Below are 24958 nucleotides of genomic sequence, written 5' to 3'. Positions count from 1 at the left end.
GGACAGTATGATTCACAGGGTTCCAGTGGCTTAGCGCAAATGAGCAAATGTGCCTGTTCCTGAAGGAAAGATTGGAGCTACAGTGCTCCTCCCACAGCCCTACTGCTTTACTAACTGTTGGACTAAGCCATAGTAAGTCTTAGCATTTCAACCAAACCCAAGTTTTTGTTGTTTCTCCCCCAGATAAACCACAAATGATAAATTAAGAACAAACCTTGGTTACAGCTAGGGATGCATATTCTAGAGTGAAGTGTGCATATAAATGCATATACAGTGGTACCTCTGGTTATGAACTAAATTCGTTCCGGAGGTCCGTTCTTAACCTGAAACGGTTCTTAACCTGAGGTACCACTTTAGCTAATGGGGCCTCCCGCTGCCGCTGCGCCGCCACCACACAATTTCTGTTCTCATCCTGAGGTAAAGTTCTTAACCCGAGGTACTACTTCCGGGTTAGCAGAGTCTGTAACCCAAAGTGTTTGTAACCCGAGGTGTTTGTAACCTGAGGTACCACTGTATTTCCAAAAATAATATAGGAACATGCATTATATTAGGAAAAAATGCTTTGCAAAAATAGTATATTAGGCAAAATCCTATACAAAAATTTGTACATTAGGAAAAATCTCAACTAAAATGCTGATGAGTTTCCCTGAGAACTTCTTTTGAAAAATGAGAAACTGAAATTGGCATATAAAAAAAGGAATAGAGAGGGGGAAATGGATTTGGGGAGTTAGCAAGGGAATAATTTATAAATTATGCTACATATGATGGGTGAGGAAGGGACTCACAACGTTGTGATGAGGGAGGCAGAATAGTATTTACTGAGATGTTTGACCAAACTGCGGGAGGCAGTGGAAGACAGGAGTGCCTGGCATGCTCTGGTCCATGGGGTCACGAAGAGTCGGACACGACTAAATGACTAAATGACTAAATGACAACAACAAATAAAAAAATTAAACCAATGTTGTCAGTCCTACTCAGAGTAAACCGACTGATTGTAAGGGATATTGGCTAAGGGAGCAATCCCTATGCACAAGAAAGGAGCATAAACAAAGTGTTGTAAATTAAGCTGGTGTATATTTACACCAGATCCAAACCCCAATCACCAACGGGACTACAAAGCTTTAGCTGTCAGAAAATTCTATGGATCATCTTACTGAACTGGGCCAGAATTTACAGAGCTGTTGGAAAACCTTCAATATAGGTTGGGAGGTTTGAGATTCCTCTTCCTACCTTTTCATCAGTCTTAATATGTGCACCCAGAAATAGGTCCCACTGAGTTAAATGGGGCTGATTCTCAGGTAGGATAGCAACCTCAGTCACTTTGCAAGTTTTACATTTACAGAAAACAAGTCTTTTGAAAGCCCTAACATGTTGGCAAAGATTACCACAATTAAGGACAAAAGTGGAAAGGACCTAACAGAAGCAGAAGACATCAAGAAGAGGTGGCAAGAATACACAGAGGAACTATACCAGAAAGATATAGAGGTCTCATACACCCCAGGTAGTGTGGTTGCTGACCTTGAGCCAGACATCCTGGAGAGTGAAGTCAAATGGGCCTTAGAAAGCCTTGCTAACAACAAGGCCAGTGGAAGTGATGATATTCCAGCTGAACTATTTAAAATCCTAAAAGATGATGCTGTTAAGGTGCTACACTCAATATGCCAACAAGTTTGGAAAACTCAGCAGTGGCCAGAGGATTGGAGAAGATCAGTTTACATCCCAATCCCAAAGAAGGGCAGTGCCAAAGAATGCTCTAACTACCGCACAATTGCACTCATTTCACACGCTAGCAAGGTTATGCTTAAAATTCTACAAGGCAGGCTTAAGCAGTACGTGGACCGAGAACTCCCAGAAGTGCAAGCTGGATTTCGAAGGGGCAGAGGAACCAGAGACCAAATTGCAAACATGCGCTGGATTATGGAGAAAGCTAGAGAGTTCCAGAAAAACATCTACTTCTGCTTCATTGACTACGCAAAAGCATTTGACTGTGTCGACCACAGCAAACTATGGAAAGTTCTTAAAGAAATGGGAGTGCCTGATCACCTCATCCATCTCCTGAGAAATCTGTATGTGGGACAAGAAGCTACAGTTAGAACTGGATATGGAATAACTGATTGGTTCAAAATTGGGAAAGGAGTACGACAAGGCTGTATATTGTCTCCCTGCTTATTTAACTTATATGCAGAATTCATCATGCGAAAGGCTGGGCTGGATGAATCCCAAACCGGAATTAAGATTGCCGGAAAAAATATCAACAACCTCAGATATGCTGATGATACAACCTTGATGGCAGAAAGTGAGGAGGAATTGAAGAACCTTTTAATGAGGGTGAAAGAGGAAAGCGCAAAATATGGTCTGAAGCTCAACATCAAAAAAACTAAGATCATGGCCACTGGTCCCATCACCTCCTGGCAAATAGAAGGGGAAGAAATGGAGGCAGTGAGAGATTTCACTTTCTTGGGTTCCATGATCACTGCAGATGGTGACAGCAGTCACGAAATCAGAAGACGCCTGCTTCTTGGGAGAAAAGCAATGACAAACCTAGACAGCATCTTAAAAAGCAAAGACATCACCTTGCCGACAAAGGTCCGTATAGTTAAAGCTATGGTTTTCCCAGTAGTAATGTACGGAAGTGAGAGCTGGACCATAAAGAAGGCTGATCGCCGTAGAATTGATGCTTTTGAATTATGGTGCTGGAGGAGACTCTTGAGAGTCCCATGGACTGCAAGAAGATCAAACCTATCCATTCTCAAGGAAATCAGCCCTGAGTGCTCTCTAGAAGGACAGATCCTGAAGTTGAGGCTCCAGTACTTTGGCCACCTCATGAGAAGAGAAGACTCCCTGGAAAAGACCCTGATGTTGGGAAAGATGGAGGGCACAAGGAGAAGGGGACGACAAAGGATGAGATGGTTGGACAGTATTCTCGAAGCTACTAACATGAGTTTGGCCAAACTGCGGGAGGCAGTGAAGGATAGGCGTGCCTGGCGTGCTCTGGTCCATGGGGTCACGAAGAGTCGGACACGACTGAACGACTGAACAACAACAACAACAACATGTTGGCATTACACCTCAACACTCTGGAAAGCATTTAAAAAGCAATTTGAACCAAATATTCTGGATTGTCATCCTAGCAGATTGAGCATTCACAAAAATCATTTGAAAATAAATTATGAGAGTATATAATCTCTAAACATCCTTCATACAGTTTAGTCTTCTTTATACGGCTGCAAGTTTTACTTTTTGTTTATTAGTATGATGTTTTATATTCCATTTCACCCAACAGTTTTTCTAATATTCTATGTTGGAAAGTCTAAATAGTGTGTATTATCAAATAGTGTGAAACCCACTTATTTATATAGTGGGAGTAGATCACAGTCTCTTCGGAGTTGGATGTGCCTGGCATAGTGTAATTGAAGTCTCAGTTTTGTTGTTTGTCAGATTTTCTAACTCATTGGATGAAAAAGTTATATCCTAATTGTTTAGGTACTGATGACAGCAACAGTTTATTTAAAGAGAAAAATTCACTGAGGCCTTTGCCACTGTTTTATTTCCTACCATCTCTTAAAACAATAAGCATGAGCCCTGAACGTGGCATCATCTCCTCCAGTCATGGTCTACCTGTCTAGCTATGCTTTTATTTTGTGCCACAAGAGTGACATAGATAATTGGAATTCAATATGATAATTTTAATATTATAATCTGATTTTTGTCATATCTCTCTTCTCACTCGAGGTAACAGCTGGCTAACATTTGTTCTAGTAGCTGCTCCAATACTATTATAGCTTGAAGTTGAATGCGAGTTTATTTTTAGTTCCTGTCTTGAACGCTGCTCAGTAACATACTAATTAACAAAGTAATTGCATTTTATGATTATCTTCTTGCTACTTTTGTCTGTAATACCATGATAAGTTGCATTTTTCAATGCAACTGAGTAGATAACCTTAGCATTCATTTATAAATATCACAAGGAAACACAAAACGTGACTTTGATGTGACAAGATCAGACATTAAGATGAGCTGTTTGCTGAATGTCTTTACAATCCAAATGAAAGATACTTAGCCTTGGATCAAGAAATGTCTTGAGTGAGTGGGAAAGCTGCTTGTATAAGGCAGCCCCCCACCCAACAATTTTTTTCCAATTTTCCCATTCTGCTGCAGCTCCTCGTATACCCACACCTTTCTTGCAGGGCCATTAACCCCCTTGGAGTAATTTGTAGAGGAGAGTGGAGTCAGGAAAACCTACTGTGTGAGACTATAGAATCAAGTGCTCACTCAGTCTTCCTTAAGCTGTGGTTCTGAGCATGCGTACTTGAACATATGGTAAGTACTGTTTTAAAATACAGTACTAGGAATAACAGCACTCAAACAGCCAGAATCCCAAGGTGTGTGATGCTTTCCATGCTCACTAGGGGGCTTTATTATATCCCCTTTCAAGTTGCAGCCCCTATCCCATAAAACCATCCCCTGAAGGTTAGCATCCTTTGGCGAAGCAGAAAGGCAATCATGAGTATAAGCCCATTGCCTGAATGTACGGGCATCTCTACATTTCTCCACTGATTAGAATCAGATTTTATTGAAAATATTCTATATGTAATACTTAGCAATTAAAAACCTTTAGAAGCAGTGGGTATTCAATTAAGTGTTACTCAAGAGCTGACTGATTAAAATTAATGAACATTACTAAATTATGCCCCTTTACTTCAGAGGGTCTATGTAAAACTTAGTTGAATGCCACCCAATATCAAAATGTGATCTTGGTATACATACAGAATCTGTACATATTCGGTAACATACAGTGGCAAATACCAGTTGTAAAGCTAACACCACATAATTGGGTAAATGCCTCCAAGCACAAGCGCAAATTCTTAGATTAAGTTATTTGCCTTGAGACTTTTCCCCAAGAATATTGAAGCCACAGTTCTATAAGTTTGTTACATCATTTGCTTGCTAATACTTAAAGACGTTCAGTTTTTAGACACTGAGTTAATTTATAAACATGACCTTTTAGATTGCTATTTTTAAAGTTTGTTTAAAGAAATGTTTTATATTGTCAAATCTTACAATATAACATGGGCGTACAGCAGTATATACAATAAAATATAAAACACCATAAGAAAATACAAAACAGATAAAAATGACTGGCTGAACAATTAATTCAAACAGTTGTATAGGCCTGTCTATATAAAAGTTCTTCAAGGGACACATGGCAATGAAAAATGAGAGTACCTGCGAAATCTCTGATAGAACAATGTTCCATAGCCTGAGATCAGTAACACTAAATGCCCAATTTCTAGTGGATGCCTATTAGGCCTCTGTAAAATGTAGGACAACTAGCAGTACTTCTCCAGATGATCAATGTTGTGGTTTGCTTTTAACAAGGAATGCAAGACTAGGAAGTTCAATATATTAAATGCCTTAACTCACAACATACATTTCTTTCCTTTTAACAGACTTCCACAGGAAAGTAATTACAGCAATTTTACTTGCATGACATGGTTTGGAATGGAAAAAACACAGCAGATTAGCAGAAGTATATTTTCCAAAATGGCTGCTAGCCATCATTCTGCAGCATCTATTTCATAAACTCACATCCATATACTGGAAAATTGTTTACACAGACTTGTGTCAACCTGGTCCTAATGTCAGTCTACTTTTTCTTCATTGCAAACCATTTCTTCCAAGTGGAAATTGCCTATGGCAATTATAAAGACAGGACTGATTGTGTTAATATATGATGCTTTGAAGCCATTACTGAAAAAAGATTAAGAAATACCCAGTAATGTGTTTTGTGGATAACAAATAAGAAACGACACACATGTTCATTGATACATACTATTTGTATGTAGCTTGCATGACAGATACTTGTAAGCGGCTGAAAAATTTCCTTGTACACTCCCCCATCTTGTCTCGGTCTATATCCTTCAAACTTAAAGCTGAGCCTGAGGTGAAGACTGGATTGGAAAGAAGTATGATATAAGCAGAACTGACTATGACACCTAAAGCGCTTTTACAGACCTCTTTTAAACTATCTGAGCAAGTACTGCATAAAAGTAACAGTTCAGAGACCTATTTTCTTTGACCAAAGGTTTTAAAACAAACAAAAAGCCATGCATATATGCAAAACATTCAGAATCCCTGACTGAAAGGCAAAAGTGCTGAAAATGGACTACACAAATTTGTCATCTTACCTACTACCTCTACATCCCCCCCCCCCCAAATCAGTATGTTTTATTTGAACTCCAGAGCTTTGGAGCTTCCAGAATACTTTGAATGGAGAAAATAACACAAATCTTTGGCATAACATATGCTATGGAATTGGACAAATTGCTACATTAATTTTGATGAAGAAATTGTACTTTTTAAAGAAGATATGAAGAAGGGTGATATAGAAAGTATTGAGGGAACATTTTATGTCTATTGTTAGAGGGAGATACCATAGGAAAGATTGGCTGTAAGAGAAGGATAAAGTAACCTGTTCTGTACACCTGTATATTACTAGTTCCAGGCTGTGTAAAGTTGATTCTTTCTGTATACACCCCCTTCATTGTTGGGCAGAATATAGCAGTATTGTTTGTAAATCTGAGATTCAAGGATGTGGGAGTGATTAACATGAAAAATCAGGGATTATTCATTAGTTTTTAATGTAACTGAATCCACCTCTTGAAATTCTCCTTCAAGCAGAATAGCTCAACTAGCATTTTGTACTTTGGATATCACTGTTAACAATACCTGTACCTAGTCTCTTATAGATTTCATATTGAAGAGCTAGTGCATAGATTTATTTACTGTGTATGGTGACATTTAATTTTTCTGGTGACATTTAATTTTTCTGGTGCTGCACTATTTTGGCTTCTTAAAACTGAAAGGTATTTATTTTCAACTAACAGTTAAAACAACGGACTGGCTTGCACAATATGCTAAGAAAACTTTGCTCCTCCCTAGGTTTTTTTCCTGCCACACTCTAATTATGTCATCCTCTGTAGCTTGTGGTTAGTGAAGAGATAGTTCAGGTTTGGATGACATTCTAAGCCAAACCCTGGCTTAGAGAAGTAGCAAAAGGTGGAGCAAAGAGACTAAAAACTCCTCTCTAGGCGCCACATAGTCTCACTAAACCAAAGTTTGTCTTGGTGTGATTTGCCAACCATGTCTATAACTGAGTGCTCTGAATGCTAAAAAAGAAAAGAAAAAAGTATGTTGTGCAGATTAAGATTTCTTCATGACTAAAAGATTTAGAAAAGAAAGTTTTTATTTTAGTTGATTATGTGGGAAATATTTTATGAATAGGTATTACAGATAACACTTGTACATGCATTTCTATGTGATAGAAAAGGAAGTATTTTAACAACTACACTAAAGCATTGGTAATACAAGTGTATAATTTTTGTAGTGGCTAAGAGGAATGGATGGCATACCCTGCAGCTACAGAATATGTGTCATATGGCATTTTGAAAAAATACGATCTAACACAATGCATACTTTGAAAAGGCACAGGGAATAAAAATATTCTTTTGTTCAATAGCTTGTTGTATCAAAGGTTAAATAGAGTGAACTCTGTGGTTGTCTGTCATTCCATTTATTATTTCAGTAGCTGCAGAAATTTTCATGTAGGGTTGTAATCTTTTTATCAAGAACGTAGGATTTGAATTGCAAATGACTGAAAATAGTGGAAATGAAAATTCAACTGCATCTGTTTTATATCACAAGTTATGTAGATACCAGAGTGTGTTGTAGGTCTCTCTCTCTCTCTCTCTCTCTCTCTCTCTCTGTGTGTGTGTGTGTGTGTGTGTTACACAAAGTATGGAGCCTCTGTACCACATAATGAAGTAATGTTCTAGCTGCTATTTTATTGCTCCCTGAGCACAAGAATCCTGCATGAATAGTATTCAGTTTTACCAGTGATAAATGCCTCAAATCTCTGTATAGAGGAGCCAGATTCCCAAGCAATTCCTGTATTCAGGCTGTTGGGGCTTGGACCTACATGAAGGTCTTTCCAAAGCTAGGCTACAAGAGATGTGGAATACCATGGTACATGGTGTAGTCTTGACAAGGCTATGGTACTCCAGTGCTAACGCAACACAATTTTAAAATTTTAAAGAAGATTTAATTGTATTGTTTATAGTATTGACATATTTGCCACCCTGCACTTCTTTGGAGGAAAGGCAGGATTTGTTGTTGGCATTTGTCTGTGTCAAGAGACAATGGAGTGTGCCTCTGGGGTGAAGTCAAATTGCTGGAGAATCAACAGCACCTGCTGTGGCTGCAGAGACTGGTAACTTGTAACTGCTGCCTCCTGCATTGTTTTTGCTGTGTTTGCAACACTGAAGTAACCTCTCCAGGGCACAAGCCTGGGCAGTGTGTATAGAGGTCCTGGGCTGACCAGATGACAAAATCCTTCTCTTTGCCTCACTGATATGGACCAAAGGAAAGCAGAGCAAAACCTTGGCTTGGCTGCAGGAGTTGCTGGAAGGAGGCATACAAGATACCATTCAACCATCTTAGGGACTCCATTCTGGATTGTCTCCTTAGTATTTTCTTGCCCCGAAGATGTTATGCAAAGCAGCAGATAAAATGCCAGATAGAAATTTAATAAATGAAAAGTAGCACTATGGTAAATATTTTGGTATGCAGTTGAGGCATACCAAAATATTTACCATAGTGCTACTTTTCATTTATTAAATTTCTATCTGGCATTTTATCTGCTGCAGTTGAGGCATAGCTGCGTGTACACTTCAGCATCTTACCCTATGGTTGGTATAAGTGCTATTTTTCTAGAAAAAGAGGTGCCAGAACTCACCATGAACACCTCCCTCATTCTCTTAGAATGGCAATGGCGCCCGCCTGAGAGGTGCCTGAGCTGAGTTCCCGTGAGTTCTGGCTGAAAAAAATCCCTGGTTGGTACTATCTAGCAGTTATAGGCAGGACAACACATAGGATTTAGTCAGGATGAAAAGAGCTTCATGTTGATGAGATTGCTAGCAGCAGATAATGGCCCGTCTACAGTTGATCATGCAAGAATATGCCATCTGCTCTGGAGTAAAAATTGTTTTTCTGCCAAACAAGGAGGGAGAGAGTCCTAAGGCTTTTGACTGCAATAAATGTTCAGACATCTAAACCAGTTTGTATAGACTCATCCCAAGGCATATGACAGTCTAAATCTAAAGTAGTGTTATTTGTAAATGTAAATTTCTTTTATAGGTTGTGAACTCTTTGGGCAGAAGTAGTAGTATTTGGGGAAACTTAAGTTGCTCTGAGCCCCTGGGGTAGAGTGGGATATGAATCCAGTAAAAGAGTAGATAACCTCTGCTAGTAGTTTCTAATGTTGCACATAGTAATAATAAACATGTGAGTTTATGTGAAAAATATGAATTTATACAAATAATGTTAAGCTACTGTGAAATGAACAGGACAGCTTTAAACCAATTAAAATATAAAATATGTGCTATGTGTCTAGATTCATGTGTGGATTTTTGGCCTGCCTTTCAGAGTGCAACCCCTCCCAGTGTTGTTCACAAAATTAAAACCTTTTAGAAGTATTAAATACATTGTAATTACCAGTACATATACTAGCAACATTTCCCTCCTTTGTTTAAACTTTACATATTACTTTTCATCCTATACCTTAGCATTGAAATGTATATCTTCATGACTTAGTGGTCAGCCATGAATCTGACGATCATTGTACCGGTCAGCCATGGGAAATTGGAGGATTGGTACCTCTGATGTGTGTATTTGGTCACTCATTTCCCTTAAGTTTTAAGTCTCTAAGATTAATGCCTCAAAGGATGGGTAGCAAGGCAAAACAGTACCTGTTCAGGTTTCACCCAGCTTAAAGTATATTGGTAAGGAGTTGGACTGTGGACTACTTCCAGGCCCAGTTCTGAAAGCTAGGAACTTGAAGTCACTGGCTCGTTCTGCAACCTTGGTGTTTGGTGGCTCCCTTCGCACATTTGGGAAGGCACAGTGTAGGCTTAGCAAGGAAAGGCTGTGAGTCAGGTTTTTCAAAAATTAACAGTTGCATTATTTAAATAAATGTGCCAGTGCTTCTGAAATAAACCAGGGATTTCATGAAGAAAGGGCATTGAGGAGCACAGCCTCCGATAAGAAATGTCTTCCATTTTATTACTCTTTTTTTGTAATGGCTAGACTACTCAAGGTTGTTAAATTATACAGTGCATGCTTTTATCGTTCCTTTTTGTTAGGGTTGAGGGAAAAAATACTTGGAGTATTTTCTTTCCTGCAGGCTAATGTGTAAGAACTGAAGTGAGGTGGAAAAAAGTTGCCTATCAGAGATGAAATTGTTCTTAATATCTCTTTGGGGGAGGCTTGCATCATGAGGAGTGGCCCAGCTGTGTTTGTGTTTCTTACCATATCAAAGCAATCTTTGTCTATGTTAAAAGTCTGATATACAGAGTAGATCACAAACTGAACAATTTTTCCATTATTGTCCGGTGTAATCTTTGCACTGTTCTTACTCCTTTTTGGCCAACACAATGCATTTTTTAAACTACAGGCAATTTGCCACTTATGTGGGGGTTATGTTCTGGGCCCCTGCACACAGAAGTGAAATTGTATAAAGTGGGGAGCACCCTTTAAATGCTCTCTCTTTCGCTTTTTCTTCAATCCGAAAATACTGTGTTAAAAAATATCAACAACTAGAATTAAAGCTCTGGGGGCTGGCAGGAGGCTGTAGGACAAATGGAAAAGCAGTGTCAGTAGCTGCTGCTGCTGCTGTGCTACCCCTCACACCACCTCCAGTCTCTTCAGGGCTTTCCATCTTTCTTTTGGACTCCAATTGAACACAGACCTAAATAAAATGCAAATCAGACATGATGTTGAATACGTCATTTTCAAATATGCCAGTTAAAAAAATAGGCATGTAGGGGCTATTTTTATTAGGAACCTAGCATAGGGCTGCCATTACTGGGATTTCAAAGGCGGCATTGATGTTCATGGAGAATTTCCAAAATGTGCTTTGTCCTGAATTGTAGGCAAGTCAATTGAAAAATCGTGGTATTGCCACATTTTTGTAAAAAGGAAAAAGCTTACTAACTTTTGGGCGTTCCTAAGAAAAAGCTCAACAAATTTTGGGGTGTCATTTTTTAAACTTTTTGAAATATGTCAACCCTACCCACATGGGAAATTTTAAACTCTTTGGATTGGTTTTTTTTTTTTGGGTGTCATTCATATAAGTAAGGGAGGCAATTTTTGTTCACTTGCCCTACAGCCCTCTCAAAATATACTCCAGTGTGTTGGAAGACCCTCCAGAATAGATTTGGCATGGGTGGGTCAGGGGTTTGCAGAGGGGAGGGAAAACTACTGAAAAGCATTTCCTCTATACAGCTGAGTAACACCATTTGGTACAAACCTTCCACTTCTGCTATGGTCTTGACCAAGACCTCTCTCCTGCCAAAATCTACAAGCTGCAGGAGGAAAGCCTCTTTGGTACCCTCATATACCTTTAAACACACAGTTGCAAATGATGTCTGTAGGGTTGCATTTTAGTTTCACCCAAAGTTGCCTTTTAGATGGATATTAGAAACAGGGCTGGCTACAAATCAGCACAAAACCAGGCTTGGGTGGCCATAGTTGATTTACTGAAGCCCACTGAAATTGGTGTGTTTAAGCATATTTAAGTCTTGTGATGGATTGTGCCAATCAGTGGGACCCACTAGTAAACCCTGAGCCATTTTCAGGTGGATCTCAGTGCCACATGCTGTTGAGTGTCTCTTACTTGCCTTCACTGCTCCCTAGCTGTGTTTGGCAAATGTTTTGGTTTGACTCATGCTGGCACCAGCAGCTCCTTGCATGCTAGATAGAGGTGGCTGGGATGCAAAAGAAGTTTGTTGGTTAAAGAAGGACAAGGCCTCTGAGGGAAAATGTCCAGGGGTCATGTTTAAGAAATCTATACAGAGAAGGGAAGAAAGAAACATGGTTTTTTTTGGGGGGGGGGGAATTAGGCACAAATTAAGTGTGAATGGAGATATTTCAGAAGATGTGTAAAAAATACTTCCAGGGGCATGCAAAGGTGGGGAGAGGAAAAAAGAAAAAGTATTGGCCACTTAGAAGCCCTAGATTGGGAAACAGTAAATTCTGCCTAAAATGGGGAGACTGTCCTAATATCTCCAGAGCAAATGTCTGTACTCAGCATATGGAAAGCTGACCTATGGAAATCTTTGCTACAAGGGAAAAGCTGTGGCAAAGAATTTAGCAGTTTTCAAAGATAGATTGAATATCAGCAGAAAACGATGCCAGTGATTGCTAGTGGACGCCATATGTTTTCCTCTGCCTCCCCCTCCCCCAATTTTGTGACAGGCTCTTTCCTTGCACGGCCATTTTGTGACTGGAGTGCCTTAGTAATTTTCAACCATCTCAAGTGAGCCTTGTGAGTAGAAAGTTTTGGAATCCCTGATTTAAGGAATAACATATTTATTTGGTGTGATTCTAAGTATGTACTCGTGCCTGGGAACACATGATCAATCTTGGTCAACTTATTCCAGCATTCTTTGCAAGAATCCCAGGAACCAGGAGGCAATAAGTGGTCCATCATAAATTGGCCAATAGTCTTCTCTGTGCCCCAGATGACTCCAAAGGATTCTGGCCACCCTTGAGAAGCTGTGGTCAGAGTCCCCATCACTCCCTTTCCAAAAGGGGTCTTTAGGAAGGTCTCTCTGCTTGATATTAAGGGACAAGTAGGCACAGAGGAAGAGAGATGTTCCACATGTGTATATTTTAGCTAAACAAATATAATGAAATTTGTAAATGTAATTGATAGGTATTGTTTAGTTTCAAAATGTTTTGCTAGCATTCCTGTTTACTTTTATCACAAAATGAAGTCAAGCCTTTTTTGCTTTTGCTAACTTAATGTACTTATTCTTTAATATTAATATATTCTTTGTACTTGCTGTCATTTGAATAGCACGCTGAAACATCACTTTTAATGACATGTGGCATTCGGTACCATGCCACAATATGTCCTGTCAGATTATTTTGAAATTCTTTTTTTCTGAGTAAGGAAGTAATCTTTTATATGTGTATTTGTGCAGGTAATATATGCTTTGAACACAAAGAATGATGAACATGAGGCTGCTATTCAAGCCCTCAAAGATGCTCATGAAGAAGAAATCCAACAAATTATTGCAGAAACCAGAGAAAAGATTCTGCAGTATAAGAGTAAAGTTTCTGAAGAAATGGATCTCAAAAGAAAAATCCAGGTTTTAGAAGAGTCATTGGAAGATCATAAAAAGATGAAGCATCAAGCTTTAACGGAGTTTGAAGCATATAAAGACAGAGTTGAGGATATGCAACTTTGTGCAGAAGCTCAGCATGTTCAGCGTGTAGTAACTATGTCACGGGAAGTAGAAGAAATTAGAAAGAAGTTTGAGGAGAGGTTGCGGAGTTTTATACAATTACAAGTACAGTTGGAAAAGGATAAACGTTCAGCTCTTGAAGAACTAAGAGCTGCACATAGACTTGAGGTCCAGGAACTTATAAAGACCCATCAGAACCAGAATGCTACTTTAAATAAGGGACAGGAAAAGTTAGAAGAATTACACAGGCGGGATGTGGAAGAACTGAATGCCAAAGTTGAAGAGCTAAGAGTGGAAAGAAAAAAGCTAATTGAGGACTATGAAGGTAAACTCAGCAAAGCTCAATCTTTCTATGAGCATGAACTTGATACTATGAAAAGGTCGCAGCTGTTTACAGCTGAAAGCTTGAAAACCTGCAAAGAGAAGGAAATAGAACTAAGAAAGGAGTTTCAAAGCCAAGAATCTGTTTTACGAAAAAACCTGGGAAAGCTTAAGACTGAATTGCAGATGGTACAGGATGAAGCAGGTGGTCTACGAGAAAAATGTCAGAAACTTCAAGTAGCACTCAACACAGCAGAAAACAATGTGCAGGTGAGATGAGAATTGTTACATTGTTTGTTTAGAACAAAAGTAATGTAACCTGTAAGAAGTAATGATGGTTCACCATTTGTATGTTGATTATGAAGTTTCAAGTCTTTGTCACTACCACTTGGCTGTTTCACATCTTTCCTATTCATGATAAATGACTTCTTGCATACTGGATCTCAAAGACTCAGTTGCTGAGCTTTTCCTCAACACAGTGTGGTTACCCATAGTGAAAAGCATTACAATGCTGCTGTGTATAGTTAAGGGATAGAGTGTTCTACTGGGTGTTCCATATATTGAATATGCAAGGAAATAATTTATGTGTGCATGAAGTTTAGCTAACAGTTTTTACTTCTTTCTGCACAAAAGTAGTTTCTTTGTCAAACAAACAAACAAACAAACAAACAAACTGGAATAACGTTTTGAAGTGGCCTTTGGTTTCTTATCTGAGTCAGATGGGGAATGTCAAACTCTGGTTGATTTTGTCCCTGCTGTATGGAAACTAATATTGACTCTTCTGCTTTTGGTATTTAGGTTGTAAAAGTTTATTTAAAACCTACTTTGTTCATTTACTTACATACAAGTTTAGTTGTAATAAATGAAAAAGATGTGAAGCTAATTGATGACACGGTTGTATCCAAAACATATAAATAATTTTGAGTTACTTATTTGTGAGGTTTTAAGCAGTGGTAGTCAACCTCTTTCATATGTTGTACCAGACGCTTCCTTACCAAACAACTTGAGATCCAGACACCTTCATAGCAAGGTTCATGCCCCCCATGCTGAAATTGGCAGGTGCCCCCTCAGTGTGAAAGGTGAGGACAGCCAATATGAGTCTCTGTAGTGCCTTGTGGGATGTTGTTCACTTGGGCACTGCTATTTCCCTTACAAGTTGTCTGAGAAGTAGTACTGCCCAAACCAAAAGCAGTGCATGGAACATATGTGCATATTAGCCTTCATAATGGCCCTAAATACAGAAGCCTCTTGGAAATCCCTCAACTTAGCACTCAAGAGGGATGCAGTACTGCTATTTTAAAAGTTTCACACAACTGTTTTGGCATGGGTAACCCTACTTTCACATCAGATTGCTTGGGAAGTTGCATAACACAGGCAAAAAAGCCTCATGAAAGCTTCCATTTCTGAGTTAGCTGCACTTCCAACACTCCCCAACTTAAATAGAGAAATTCCTCACATGCCCTTCTGTTAACATTCAGTCATGTACTGGTTCTCTCTCTCTCTCTCAGGCCACCAGATGCTGAGATGGGGACAGGTTGAAGCAAACAGCAGGATGACTCCTACTAAAGGAGCACCAGTTGGCCATTCCTGATATAAAGGATCCAGTCATTCTATTCCTGCTTTACCATATTGATGGTTTTTGAGGATGGATATTCCTTCCTGCTGCCTTTGGGACTTTAGATTGCTGAAGGGCCTGTTGCTGTGCTAGCTGCAGAAACGCGTTCCCTTCCTCACCTTACAGTAGATTTAGAGGGTGAAACATTTAAAGATAGCATTTGTTCAAGTTTATATCCAAAGCTGTGATACAGTTTTTCCCATGTGAAACTACAGTAGATTTTCTTCTAACAGAGCAGATGACAACATGAAGTAATTAACAGTTAAAATTGGTAGCTTTGATCCAGGGACCCCTTGGGCAAGCAGATGGCACTTATATTGATGCAATAAATTTGGGGTTGTATTCAAAGCAGTGCCAGTGGAGTTCTGCTGATGTTTCTCCTACTCCTTCCCATGCTCCCCAAATCTTCTCTGGAGGTCTCCTAATCCTCCAAAGCTGATTTTGAGGGTAGGGGAGTGCAGGACAGAGGAGGAATAAAAAGTTCTGTTCAACCAGCACACATCTCTTGCACTGCCGGAATGGGAGCACTGGATACCACCCCACCAATTTCCCAGCCTCAGCTTGAAGCTACCAGCTTCACATTGGACACCATTTCAGGGGGTCCCCTTACCCAGGACTTTTTTCAGCTTGAACTCACTGGAACTCAGTTCCAGCACCTCACAGGTGGATGCCATTGCCATTATAAGAGAACAAAAGGGAGCGGGTGGCACCTGTTGGGCTTGCAGATCGGAAGGTCAGCGGTTCAAATCCGTGCAACAGAGTGAGCTCCTGTTGCTCTGCCCCAGCTACTGGCAACCTAGCAGTTCAAAAGCACAACAGTGCAAGTGATTAATAGGTACCACTGTGGCGGGAAGGTAAACTGTTTCTGTGCACTCTGGTTTCCATCACAGTGTTCCATTGCACCAGAAGCGGTTTAGTCATGCTGGTCACATGATCCAGAAAGCTGTCTGTGGACAAACTCTGGTTCCCGTGGTCTGAAGCGAGATGAGCACCGCAACCCCATAGTCATCTTTGACTGGACTTAACCGTCCAGGGGTCTTTTACTTTTACCTTTTATAAGAGAACAAGGGAGGTGTTCATGGTCACCTCTTTTTCTAGAAAACGAGCATTGACCTTACCCAAAAGAGTGGCTTTCAGATGCTACATAGGGGGCTGCAATGGAGTGAACTCAGAAAATATATTTTGATCCTCTGCATCCTAGTCACATATTATGCAAAAACATGATTTAGTGCTATGTGTGTGAACTTGCAGTCACATGCTCCTTCTCCTCCATGGTAAAAGGTTGTTACCCTTCTACTGGGTTCTCCATTGTTTTAAACAGATGAACACATAAACTAGACATCCTTTATGTGGCCTTCCTAGATATCAAGGCTGCTTTTGACACTGTTGACAGGGGGCTGTTATGGACCAAACTGGAAACAATGGTCCTAGAACCTAGATGACTTTACTTGATCAAAAAGCTTTATTCAAAGAACACCTGTCATATAAGAACAACTTCAGGGAATGTATTGACAGATCCTGGAGGAGTAAAGCAGGACTGTGTACTCACTCCCTCTCCTTTTCTTAACGACCTTGCTTCCTCACTAAAACAGGTGGGTGCCCTTAGCCCAAAGCCCAATGCATCAAGCATTTCCATCTTCCTATATGCAGATGATATGATTTTGCTCTTATGGACTAGAATTGGCTTAAAACGATTGTTAAACTCCTGCACTGGCTATCTGTCCAGAATGAAATTGTGCATGAACTTTGATAAAAGCTCATACCAAGAACAAACTTAGTTGGTCTCTAAGGTGCTACTGGAAGGAATTTGTTTTTATTTTTTTTAAGCAAAATATTGGTTTTTGGGAACTTATGCAAAAGCTATATCTGGATATTTGGTGGAAAACTCATCCAGCAGGTATTCAAATTTAACAATATGGGAATTACATTCCATCATAGGCTTCTATGGTCCTCGCACCGAGCAGTGGCGGTGAATGCCAGCAAGTTGTCTATGCAGGCCATATTGTGGTTCTTCACAACAAGAGGTAATTCGCATATTCCCTCTGCCCTCAAGGTCTTCAACACCAAAATTATAGCTCAATTGCTCTATGGAATTCCAATCTGGCTGCTAGGGTTCTGCGTTCAATGTCCATACAATCTGCCAAGGCTATTATAAAAACTAGGTTGTGGGACATTGAACACTAGGAACTAACAGTAGCAGCAGAGAAAACATGCTCCCCTCTTTACTTTCAACTTTCTTGGGCACATGAAACTAACCACAATTATCTCAAATTTCTGCTTAACCCTCAAGAAAGAAGGGTATTTTCTCTGGCCAGGTTCATCTCAAACCCATCAAACTTCCTTTGGGGAAGGTTCTTGGGCATGGTAGAAGGAGAAAGAATCTGCCCTTGTGAAGACCACCTGGTAGAAACTCTTACACATATGGTTCTTAAATGTAAACGATATATTGATCTTCAGCAATTGCTAGATCAACTCTGCATCCCCAAATGGAAACCAGAGTTGGAGGTCATACATTTTCTACTATTGGGGAATGATCAGGAGCTCACCAAGTTAGTGGTCAAATATCTTTATCTGGTATTCTATTGTCAAAACACATTGCAGACGTCTGATCCCCCTGGAGACGTAGTGATGTGACAATAGTCTGCTCTGCCTCTCCTTTATTCTGGTAAATGTTTTGTACCACGGGGGAAGTGGTAACTTTGTATTGATATGTTTTGAATGTTTGTATGTGGTGCCAATAAAAGGTTTGATGATGATGATAAACTAGACATGGATGCCAAAAGAGTTACTCTCCTGGGTTGGGATGGTTACAGTGGTACCTTGGTTTACGAACTTAATCCGTTCCGGAAGTCCGTTCTTAAACCAAAGCATTCTTAAACCAAGGCGTGCTTTCCCACAGCAGCGGGGGACTCAATTTACAAATGGAACACACTTAACAGGAAGTGAAACATGTTCTGCTTCCAAGGCAAAGTTCACAAACCAAAACACCTACTTCTGGGTTTGCAGCATTCTTAATCCAAGTTGTTCATAAACTAAGCTGTTCTTAAACCAAGGTACCACTGTATTTTGAAGTGGTTAGGGGGAGGGGAATTATTGTTTTGTTTTAGTTTTGTTCTTGTTTTTATTATGAATGTTTTGTTTTTATCTTGTGAACCACTCTGAGATCTATGCTCGAAGGGTGGTATGTAAATTTACATAGTGAGTAATATTAATAATGAACTTTTTTTTGCAATTTAACCTATTTTGTATCCAATAATGGATTATGGGACTTTGGTGGATTTTGCTGCTTGTGATTAAAAGTTACTAAAACCTCTTCTATCCTTACCTCAAAACTTAAATTTGTATTCTAGCTTTCTTCTTTTCATTTTATGTAGGCTGCCTCACTGAAATCTCACTTCTGTGGTGTAGTCATGAACTCTAATAGTTCTTGAACATCTTTTTCTAATTAGTTATCACTTGACAGTTCTTAGCCAATTGTCCTGCTTTTATTCCGCATGGGACTAAATACATGTGTTTTAAATGGTGATTTACCGTATTTTTCGCTCCATAGGACGCACTGGACCATAGGGCGCACCTCGTTTCTAGAGGAGGAAACAAGAAAAAAAATATTTTTCTGGTTTTCCTCCTCTAAAAGCCCTGTTTTTTTGAGGATCAGCTAAAAGTTTTGCAGCTTTTTTGCAAAGGGAAAAGCCCTGGTTTTTTTGAGGATCAGCTAAAAGTTTTGCAGTTTTTTTTGCAAAGGGAAAAGCCCTGCTTTTTGAGGATCAGCTAAAAGTTTTGCAGCTTTTTTTGCAAAGGGAAAAGCCCTGTTTTTTAGGATCAGCTAAAGGTTTTGCAGCTTTTTTGCAAAGGGGGAAAAGCAAAGCTCCTTTTGCAAAGGGGGAAAAACAAAGAGGAAAAGCCCATTTTTATGGGGTTGAACTCACATTTCTGCAGCTTCTAAAGGAAAGGGAGCCTTTTCTACAGTTTCCAGACAGATAATCTAATCAGCCAGTCACATGTAGCTGGGGAAACAAACAACCTTCCTCTGCAGCACATTCAGCAAAGGAGGGCGGGGCTGAAAGGGAGCCGGGGACTCTTATCTCTCTCCCATCTCTTGGTGATCAGCTGCTGAGCGGGGTCCTTTCAACACCCCCTTTTCTCTTTGTAAAATAAAAGGCATGATCCTCTTTTGGCCGCTGGTCAATTAAGCTCCAGGGATCACCATTCGCTCCATAAGACGCACAGATATTTCCTCTTACTTTTTAGGAGGAAAAAAGTGCGTATTATGGAGCAAAAAATATGGTACTTACCTCCCCCAGCCCCGAAGACTAAGAAGTGGTTCTTCTTGCCATTCTTCCTGCAAATTTGATATATATTGTGCTAAATAATGCAGTCATTAATATTTAGTACAATGGCATTTTCAGTCCTCTGTCTCTGTGCACTTTAAGCACATCAATTTTCTATGACTGTCATCTAACATAGCTTTAAGGCTTCAAAAAGGGATAAAAATTATATATTGAGCATGCATAATACATAACACTGATTTGCACTCAGTCACACGTAGCTTAGTCCAGTGTTTTTCAACCACTGTTCCGCGGCACACTAGTGTGCCGCGAGATGTCGCCTGGTGTGCCGTGGGAAAATTACTTTATATATAGTCAATATAGGCACAGAGTTAAATTTTTTAACATTTTCTAATGGTGGTGTGCCTCGTGATTTTTTTCATGAAACAAGTGTGCCTTTGCCCAAAAAAGGTTGAAAAACACTGGCTTAGTCATGCCTTTTTCCTCATAAGCTGCTTTTTAAATTGGCATATTTTCTTTAATAAAGTTCATTTTTCTAATGAGAACTTAATATGTTGTTCTAATTAAGTTGCTTTTTTTCTGTCAGGGCAGAATGCCAACATGTCTATACTATTGCTGGAACATTTATTCTGACTTATCTGAATGGCCATACAATTTAAAAATGCACCACCTGAGGTGTGCTTGATGGGTACTTAGAACACAGCCTTCCTGATGGTGGAAGCCTGTCTAGTCCCTTCTTTCCATTCAGAAAAATGTCTTCTATCTTTTATATTATTTTATTATCAACGTGATTGTTTGTCATGTTGCTGTTTTAGTATTTTTGTTTGCTTCCATATGTGTGTGTGTGTTTTTTTGATGATGTTTTCATCATGGAGTGTGAGGCTTGTGGGCCTGTACACCCAGCCAGCCACATCAAATGGAAAAGCAAAGGATTACATTTAACATTGCATTGTTTTCTGCGTTGATTGGCGTAGATCTAAATGTACCTTCTGCATAAGTCAGTTTGGTGTAGTGGTCAGAATGTCAGACTAGGATCTGGGAGACAGGTTCAGAGATCCACTCAACAATGAAGCTCACATGGGCCAGTCACTAACGCTCAGCCTAACCTACATCACAGGGTCATTGTGAGTATAAAATGGGAGGAAGGAGAACTGTGTACACCACCTTGAGTTTGGAGGAAAGAAGGTGGGATAAAAGTGCAATAAATAAAAATATATCTTCCCGTTGAGGGGCTGTTTTATACCTTGTTGTAAAGTGCTGTGCAATAAAAGTGAAACTAACTCATATTCTTCCATTTTTGCAAGAGCTATTGCAATATTTTGGAGAAACAGAAGCACGAGAACTGTTGTAGAATGTATCTGTTAAAGTACTTTGTGAACTCTTGAACAAGCTTTTGCAGAACAGTACTATTAGCTGTTTCTTCTTCTAGTCATGGTTCTTAGATCCAATCCGTTTTGTGGAAAGAATGTACCCACTGTTCACCAATTAATTTTCTGTTAACAGTGCTATTACTTTGAACAGTGTCCCATAAAATGTACACATTTTACTAGAACAGCCGCAAATGTTTGCCCGGGGGGTGGGGAATAATTATTAGACACATTGGTACATCAGTCTTGTATACAAGAGGCTCACAGACTTTTGTGACTAAAGCACTACAAGAATGTCCAGGCAAGAAAGTTGCTAGCAGTCTTTGTTTTATAAATTGGTAAATTTCATTCATAGTTGTCCCATTTAAAAAACATTACTTTGTCCTTTTAATATGGTTTTCTCTTCTCTTAGGCTCTTCAGAAACAGTTGGATGATGTCAAAGATGGGGAAATGTCATTGTTAAGCAAACACAAAGAGGTTGAAAGTGAACTAGCAGCTGCTAGAGAACGCTTACAGCAACAGGCCACAGATCTAGTACTAAAAGCCAGTATGTGTGCCTATGTTTTTATGTGCTTTGTATGTAATCTACCTTAAGTATATATTCAGAATGTTTTTGTTCAGTAGTTCAATGCAAAAAGCATGTTTTATACAAAACCTTTATAATCTTTAAAGTGCAGGCTGATGAATTGAAAAGCTTATAGTATAACTCTTTTGTTATTGCTAGACTTATATCAAGAGTGGTGGGAATGTAGCAGCCCAGGCCAGGCAGTTTCTCACTTCTCCCACCAACCCACAGGTCACTACAACAAGTAGGCAGGGCTGCCCAGCTGTCAGTCCCCTGATATCATTATGACATTGGTGACAACTTCAGATAAGTTATCCATCAGCACCAATCAACTGATTGGCACTGTCAGGGAGTGCTGCTTTCCAAGAAACAATTGGGAGCACACTTTAAGTTCCCAGTTGTTCTTTGCAGCTTTTACCTGCCCCATACCTGATGTCACATATTACAGATGAAACCTGAAAAATTAGAATATCATGGAAAAGTCCATTTATGTAAGCAATTGTTTTCATTAGGTACTGGAGTTTAATATATGAGATAGACTCATGACATGCAAAGCGAGATATGTCAAGTTTTTGTTTGTTATAATTGTGATGGTTATGGCATACAGCTGATGAAAACCCCAAAGTTGAAATTGTTAATTTGGGGTTCTCATCAGCTGTACGCCATAATCATCACAATTATAACAAATAAAGGCTTGACATATCTCGCTTTGCATGTCATGAGTCTATCTCATATATTAGTTTCACCTTTTAAGTTGAATTACTGAAAGAAATGAACCTTTCTACGATATTCTAATTTTTCAAGTTTCACCTGTATGTCTGGTGTACAGCAGATATGTGTGGTTTTTGGGAAATGGCCTCATGCGTCTAATTTGGCCTGTGGGCCAGAGCTTCCTTACCCTGCTGCCTTAAATTTTGAACTTTATAGCATATATGTGAAATATAGTGGAAAAAATCATTGAACTTTATAGCATATATGTGAAATATAGTGGAAAAAATCATTGTTAAAGTCTTGACTATATAATGCAAACATATACAGTGCTACCTCAGGTTACATACATTTCAGGTTACATATGCTTCAGGTTACAGACTCCGCTAACCCAGCAATAACACTTCAGGTTAAGAGCTTTGCTTCAGGATAAGAACAGAAATTGTGCTCTGGCGGCGCAGCGGCAGTGGGAGGCCCCATTAGCTAAAGTGGTGCTTCAGGTTAAGAACAGTTTCAGGTTAAGAACGGACCTCCAGAACGATTTAAGTTCTTAACCCGAGGTACCACTGTATACTGAGAGACTCCAAAACACTCAGTGTGAAGTCTTGTATTCTCTATTAATTAACTTTTATAATTTCCAAAGGGGTACCTCTTGCAGCAAAAGCAACTGAATCTTGTGACATTTTGAAAACTTACACATTTATTATGGCATAATCTTTCATGGTTTGGCTTGTTACTGTTTTGCAATTTGAAGGCTGGTCCACACATTAGAACGCTTTTCTCCCCGCCCAGCACAGAAATACATTTGGCTTGAGGCACACAGCTGAGTGAAAAGGTGCAACCAAGAGTTGTTATCAGCTTGATGGTACTGTGTCATGGGCCAGATCCAGCCCAGATGCTGGCAGTTATGCACTCCTGTTGCTGATTGTTCCCTAACTCTCTAAAATAGTAACAAAATCTGTTTCAGAAATTTTATTCAATACAGTAATAATTTTGGGCATAACCTGTGAGCCCAGCACTGCTATTGATGCTCTTATTGAGTGCAGCCTGTTCAGGATCCTGGAAAAAAAGCAGAATTAGTGGATTTCTCTATTTTAGATATAGAAAAGCTTTATATCATAGGAACTGCTGGGTATGCTGCAGTTCGCTCACTACAACATTTGCCAGGGCTGCAAGAGTTAGGGAGTGGAAAAGTTCAGTGGACTTTTAGGGTGATTTCCTCTTACTTTAGCAGTTCAAGTTTTATTCGAAATAAGTCATGCTACATTCAATTGGTCTTATATAGGAGTAAATGTATATAGCAGGGGTCAGCAAGGTTTATCTTGCCTGGGCCGGATTGGTCCCGCGGAGATCCCTCCATGGGCCGGATCTCGTGTGTGTGAGCGTGTGCCCCCGTGATTTTCGGCGTCTGCACAGATGTGATTTCTGGCGTCTGTGGATGCGCAGACGCGATTTCTGGCACCACAGAAGCGAGTCCCCGCGCTGCACCAGTTTAGCGCAGCATGCAAGCAGGCAGCTCGGTTCGGGGGCGGCTTGTGGGTCAGTCAAATGACCTCCATGGGCCACTTCCGGCCCATGGGCCTTAGGTTGGTGACCCCTGGTATATAGGATTGTGGTCTAAATAACACTTAGCTGCATTTGGGCAATCATCAGAGTGTGGCGTAGTGGTTAAGAGCGGTAGACTTGTAATCTGGGGAACCGGGTTCGCGCCTCCGCTCCTCCACATGCAGCTGCTGGGTGACCTTGGGCTAGTCACACTTCTCTGAAGTCTCTCAGCCCCACTCACCTCACAGAGTGTTTGTTGTGGGGGAGGAAGGGAAAGGAGAATGTTAGCCGCTTTGAGACTCCTTCGGGTAGTGAAAAGCGGGATATCAAATCCAAACTCTTCTTCTTCTTCTTCTTCTTCTTCTTAATAAAGCTAGATATGAACAAGCCTTGTACCCACACATGCAGCCCCTTCCTTCGGTCCTTCCATCCTTCTCAGTGTGTTGCAATCAATCCTTGGAAGTCCATGGGAACCATAATTTCCAATTAACATCCAAACTGATAACTTGTGGTTACCAGCTTTGGTAAGGACACTCAGCCGACTTCAAACGTTAGTTTTAAGATACTGGCTTGTTCTGAACCTGGTAACCATATTTTCCTAGATCAGACATAATGGGAAACTATACTTAAAGATTTTCTGAATTACCACAACACAATGAAAAAGGAACAGGGAAGCAGCAGTGCAGGTACAGAGCATGTGAATAAAAGACTCGTGTGCTTCTTAAACCAAGATAGGATAATCTAAATCCAGCCTATGATTGATGCCATTCTAACACAATTGTGGTTGGATGTGTCTCTGATTCTAAATTCATACTTTATTTTCTTATAGGTCATATTGGAATGCTTCAAGCCACACAAATGACCCAGGAAGTTACAATAAGGGATTTGGAATCAGAAAAATCTAGATTAAAGGAGAAACTGTCCCAGCTGGAAGATGAAAGAAATCTATTACAAAGCAAAACACAGAGCCTGGATGAAAGACAAAGGCAACAAATTCTTGCACTGGAGAAGGTAAAAGAAGTAATGCTTTTTCAAAAAGAACAACTTCTGATTCAACAGTCCTAAAGTGGAGGGTGGGAGGAGGAAATACTGTGGTGGAGGGGCCACTTCTTAAGCCCTACTGCGTTACATTGGCCACAGAACACTGGGGATTTGAGGGAGGGGATAGTTTCTGTACCTTCTCCCTCAGTTTATCATTTTAAAAACATTTTCTATTGACACTTATGGGAGGGGAAAACATGTC

The 24958-nt window shown here is 39.9% G+C and overlaps 1 protein-coding gene across 10 annotated transcripts in view; it reads left to right on the top strand.

Annotated features, from left to right (window-relative positions):
* The window catches only part of FAM184A (family with sequence similarity 184 member A), a 68221-nt gene that overhangs the window by 5536 nt on the left and 37727 nt on the right, over nucleotides 1-24958 (top strand). For all 10 annotated transcript variants that reach the window (XR_004426224.1, XM_033143693.1, XM_033143699.1 and 7 more), the window contains 3 exons: nucleotides 13044-13898; nucleotides 21309-21444; nucleotides 24545-24726. Coding sequence is in view for 9 of the 10 variants with exons in the window: in XM_033143693.1 (XP_032999584.1) it covers nucleotides 13044-13898; nucleotides 21309-21444; nucleotides 24545-24726 (1173 nt within the window). In the remaining variant the exon portion in view is untranslated. The remainder of the gene's footprint in view (nucleotides 1-13043; nucleotides 13899-21308; nucleotides 21445-24544; nucleotides 24727-24958) is intronic.

Source organism: Lacerta agilis, chromosome 3, assembly GCF_009819535.1.
Source record: "Lacerta agilis isolate rLacAgi1 chromosome 3, rLacAgi1.pri, whole genome shotgun sequence".
Taxonomy (NCBI): domain Eukaryota; kingdom Metazoa; phylum Chordata; class Lepidosauria; order Squamata; family Lacertidae; genus Lacerta; species Lacerta agilis.
This window is presented reverse-complemented; position numbering and strand designations above follow the sequence as displayed.